The 5,249-nt window shown below is 40.0% G+C and overlaps 2 protein-coding genes across 5 annotated transcripts in view; both read left to right on the forward strand.

Moving 5' to 3' along the window:
- The window catches only part of LOC101845375, a 24,815-nt gene extending 23,095 nt beyond the window's left edge, over positions 1 to 1,720 (forward strand). For all 4 annotated transcript variants that reach the window (XM_005090397.3, XM_005090395.3, XM_005090394.3 and 1 more), the window contains exon 12: positions 501 to 1,720. In XM_005090397.3, the coding sequence (XP_005090454.1) occupies positions 501 to 1,507 (1,007 nt within the window). In that variant the 3' untranslated portion in view covers positions 1,508 to 1,720. The remainder of the gene's footprint in view (positions 1 to 500) is intronic.
- A 2,841-nt stretch (positions 1,721 to 4,561) lies between these two features.
- LOC101846050 (neuronal acetylcholine receptor subunit alpha-9-like) overlaps positions 4,562 to 5,249 on the forward strand; it is a 19,731-nt gene continuing 19,043 nt past the window's right edge. Inside the window, 1 exon segment of the mRNA NM_001280807.1 lies at positions 4,562 to 4,682. Coding sequence (NP_001267736.1) covers positions 4,607 to 4,682 — 76 coding nt within the window. The 5' untranslated portion in view covers positions 4,562 to 4,606.

Genomic DNA, 5,249 nt, shown 5'->3' on the forward strand with positions numbered 1-5,249 from the left:
TGTGTGTGTGTGTGTGTGTGCGTGTGTGTGTGCGCGCGCGCATGTGCATATGTGTGTGTATGTGTGTATGTGTGTATACGTATAATGAAACTTAGAGAGAGAGAGAGAGAGATAGAAGGACAGGTAGACAGACAGACAAAATAGATAAACACAGATACACAGACACAGGTACATTAATGGATGAATGGAAGACATGAAGTCGGTTTGAATGACAGACAGGTGAATCAATCGAGATGATACTTAGATAGATAAATCAATACACCCACTAAATACTTGATAAAGAAGCAAAAGAAAATCATACGATTTAAAAAAACAAACAAAAACAAACAAAAGCACCCCCCCCCCAACAACAACAACATTACTTTAAGTTAATTCCATTTGTCTACTATGTACTGCGTGAGTTAAACAGCTAACATTTTTTTATTTTAGATATTTTGTTTTACAAAAAAAAAATTAAAATAAAAAACAACAGATTCTTGTGCTTTCCCTCTAATTTTCAGAACCCCAAAAGTTCCGGCTGTGCGCCTTGGACGACGGGAGTTATATGAACTTTTCTAGAAACAATATCCCTACCTCTAGCAATGGCGGTCCGTTAGCTTCTGACCATGTAGGCAAGAGAACATCCAAAGTGCCCTCCCCTAGTCCTTTGCGCCTCGAGCTGCCGAAGGCGAAGGCTGGAGATTTTGCTGCAAAAGAGATCTCGGACCGAAACACCGAACAAGGGAATATTGATTTGCACGTTAAACCAGCTCCAGTTTGCCAGAAGACCAAAGAAGGGAGAAAAGAAAAGATTATTTACGACAGCACCGATAGCACCGATGAGAGCGATGGTGTCTCTGATGCCGAAGACCGAGATGAAGGTGCACGCTATGATAAGGGAGTAGACTCAGGTATTGATAATGTCCTGAAAGACAAAGACCAGGCGCTGTGGCGCCCTTCCCAGTACAATGGCTGTACTGCGTACTTACAGCGCAAGAGAGGGGACAGTACTAACAACAAGCACCGTGAGAAGTTCCTCATGAAGTGTAATAGTGACTCGAACGTCGTGGCCCCCACTAAACGATCACCTCTTCTTTCGCGCTACAAAACCCCGCACTCCTCTGAAATTATTTCACCTTCCAAGAATATGAAGAAAAGCAAAGATAGAGTATTTTTTTCTCCTTCTTGTAGGAGGGGCCGCGAAAAAAGCAACAACGAACAGTGCAGTCTTTCTCGTGAGAGCCGAGTAAAAAACCGTCAAAGAGATTGGTCTCCAGCTAAAAAATATCCGGAAAGAAACCCAGACGGGCGTTGTTCTCAAAATGTAGAACTTTCCCCTCCTCGACTAAGCTGTAATAGCCGAAGCCAAGACTCTAGCTCGAACTTTCGAGCGACAAAAACGGGGGCTTTTGTTCATGTGAGGACTCGGAACGGAGATTCTACAGAAAGGTCTCGCTCCAAAGCTATTCGCTTGAGTGTCTCGCCATGCTCCTACAAGCTTAGAACCTACGTTCCTCTGGAGCGATGAAGTGTCCTATACTAAGTCTAAGCCCAGTTCAAGTTGGAGGAAACAAACAGTTCGAGGGAGAAAATCAAGAAACGACAGCGAGAGACAGAGTTTGGAACAGAAAACAAACTAGATGGAAAACAGAGGCACTTGGAACTGAGACTTGTGAAAACTGCGGTGAAAGCACATTCAGCGTTCATAAAAGTCACCATTATAATATATATATATATATATATATATATATATATATATATATATATATATATATATATATATAATATATATATATATATATATATATACATTTTAAAAATATATATATAATAGATGGAATATTTGTGGCTCTACGATTCTAGAAATATCTGCAGAATAAAAAGGACAACCGAAGCTTAAAAAATTCCACCACTTAATGTTTATGGGCATGTATGACATAACTCATCAGGAAATAAGGGAACATACAGAATGGCTTGCATTAATTCTCAACAAACAGTCTGTCTATATCAAAATACACATGTCCAAAAGATCAGCAATGCGTATTTTTTGGACACACGAATGTTTTATGCAATTTCATAAACCAAGCAGAAACATCACTTTCGAGATTACCATGTCAAAAAAAAAAAAAAGAATGCATTGCAATAAACAAAAAATGTTTTTCTTTCTTACAAAGAGTTGGTTTTAATCAGTAAATGATTATTATCAGAAATAAAAGTTTCTACTCTTGACGATGAATCGCCTTGCAATAGTTGACCACCTAAAGATTTCCCTGTAGTACCGGTATTTAATGAAAATGTAAGGTCGGGTTTTGGGGGAGGGGAGTTATCAGAAATCTATTATATCTATATTTATTTTTGAAGTTCGGGCCGTCTTTAGCTTAAATGTGAATGGTGTTTAAAAAAATTGAAAATGTTATATTATATTATCTACCTTTAGATCGTGTCCATCGTTCTATCATTCTTTCTTATGTGCTGTCAACCTACTTCCAATGTTTCCAAACATTATTTAACATCTCAGTCAGGCCTCCACACCCTTGATCAGAATTTCTGCTTGTTGCCTGCCTTGTGCTGTAAGAATGATAAAACTCGATATCAAATGGATACTCTTAGGAATGCACGTAACTGCCTAATAGGATTGAAGATACTGTCCCAAATTCTGAAATAAAAAAAAATACAGATGCGAACTTTAATGTGGAAAAGTACATGTAGTCAAAATAAACGATAGATAGACCTTAAAACTGGAAGGAAATTGTGAAAATTTAATTTGAAATTAGGCTCGTTTTTAAGGGTTCATCTACAGAAGACTTTCAAGGCAATGCACATTGTTTAGGTCATTAAAAAAATTCCAGGTCGCAGACTGTGCTCTTCTATTTCTTGTGTATTGAAGAGAGGGCATTGCTCCTTGCTTGTGGACCAAGTGAATGTGTCAGGTCCTTTGTAAACACTACTCATTTTGATTTTAACGTAACTAATACACCACCTTGTATTTCAATCCAAATTTGCTATGGCCAGATGAGGTGTTCACTTAAATACAAAACCGCCAACTTAAAACGCCAGTTCATGTCAATGAGGAGCTGTATTGATTCAGACAAAAACGAAGATACATTCCATAATGTCACTTATTAATAGTTAATTTTAGTTTTAATGTTAGTTTTTAGCAGAGCCAACCAAAAGGGACACAGAGCAAAGAACTAGGTGCAGAGCTACAACAGACAATGTTTCTCCCCAAATTAAAAAAAGAAGTAAGCGCTAACCGAGGCAAGCTGTTACTTTTGGTATGGTGCTGAGCTACGATGCTGAGGACTCTGATTTGAATACCCAGTTGAGCACTCTGGAACTTGGGTTGTTTCGGGTCTTTTTAAAACTCAACAAACGTTGTGAGTGATTGGCGGATGCTCTGTTGTCGTTCACTCCTTCTTTCCTAGCAAACATCTATCGCTCTTCTCCCCTTCTACTTTTGTGTTTGTTACTCTAAGTAACACCTCTAATCTTTGGCTATAATATTGCTTTGCAAGTGTCGTAAAACACTTACGGAAACTAGTGAAACATGATAAAACAAACGTCACTCTTTACTGTAGGAGATGGTTTTCACTTTCATAATCATTTTTAAACCACTTTGGAGCATTAATTAAAAGTACCATACCAACTCAGTAAACGGATATCGAACTGGTTTTGTTAGGCACAGGTGTAGTTCATAAACTTTCGTCTTCCTTGAGATTTTACTTTCTTCTTCTGATTTATTCTGCAAGGTGGACGCACTTCCACGTGCAACATTTAATGGAACACAGAACGTTCGTCCCCCCCCCCCCCTCTCTCTCTCTCTCTCTCTCTCTCTCTCTCTCTCTCTCTCTCTCTCTCTCTCCCTCCCTCTCACTCATACTCAGCCCTGGTGTGGTTTTCTCATTCTTTCCTATCAAAGATCAATCGTAATCGTCCTTACCTAATTGTATGTTACTCTCTAGTGATACCTCTATCCTGACTTCGGCACGTATAACACACAGGATGACTTATTTGCGCTGCAAGTGCCGTAAAACTCTTATTAAAACTAGAACTATAGTTAACCTCTCACTCTGCCCACTTTTACAGTACAGTCTTCTAAAAAATGTTTTTGGAGTACAACTAAGGAAAATGCAGTTTAAAAAAAAAATCATTTTAATCATGGTTCTCTTTTTGTTCTTTTTCGTTGAACACAACGTTGACAGGGTACACTAACATCTGCAACTGACAGCATCATAATGGGGGGGGGGGGGGGGATATTACTAGATGTATGGTATCACTAGAGGGTAATATACCTCTTATTGAGACAGAGGAAAAGGCGCTTCTACCCCTTCCACAAAATACACAGTGTAACAACGGTGAGCCATAGTTTTACCCGTAATCCCACCCTCTCACGCGCAGTGCCACACAGGTTATCCTTGCCCGCGGGATAGTGAGTGAAATATCTCGTCTCTCGACTACGTACCCGACACGAAAATGGCTAGATCTACTTCCTGAAGTTCCATTCTTATAGAGCCGCTATCTTGTCATAGGTGTATACTACTAGGAATAAAGTACTGTTAAAACAACAAGGCTATTGTATTTTCGCTGGCTTAAGTGACTGCCTTTCAACCGGGTGGAATATTTCGCTATGGATGTGAGAGACAAGAGCAGCAGGCTGGCTGTCTTCCTATCGATTTTTTCGTGTGTGCTCTTCGCGAGAACGGGTAAGTTCTTTCGTTCTTTCGCACACGGGATTTCCAAGTGCCTGGTTCTGGCAAGCATAGCTATATAACAGCTGTAGCCCGGGTGAGTGGTGGCTACTCCAAAACCAACCAGGGAAAGAATGTAGGTTATTGTGGGCAAGGCAATGCACATCTGGACTGCCTCCCGTCTCTCCTTCAAACCCCCCCCCCTCCACAAACTCCCAAACTGATGATTATCGACCCGTCGACCTAAAACACGGGAGGCGATTTCTCTTTCTTCTTTTTGTTTTTTGTCAACTGAACATGAAAGAAGAATAAATAGATCTAGGCTCAGATTTAACTCAGAACATAATGCTAGAGATAGCACTCCTTTCAATGATCGTGCGGGTACAATAGTAATATCATAGTCTATTGTTTGTTCGGCTGTTTTCTAATTTTTGGCATTCGTCTTGTTGTTTTTCCAAGCGTTGTTTATTTTTCGCTTATTTCATCTCCTTCTACCTCCCACCCCTTTTCCTCCCAGCCCTCCTCTCTGTCTGTCTGTCGGCCTCTGTTTCTCTCTCTCTCTCTCTCTCTCTCTCTCTCTCT

This window comes from Aplysia californica, unplaced genomic scaffold (assembly GCF_000002075.1).
Source record: "Aplysia californica isolate F4 #8 unplaced genomic scaffold, AplCal3.0 scaffold00016, whole genome shotgun sequence".
NCBI classification, from domain to species: Eukaryota; Metazoa; Mollusca; class Gastropoda; order Aplysiida; family Aplysiidae; genus Aplysia; species Aplysia californica.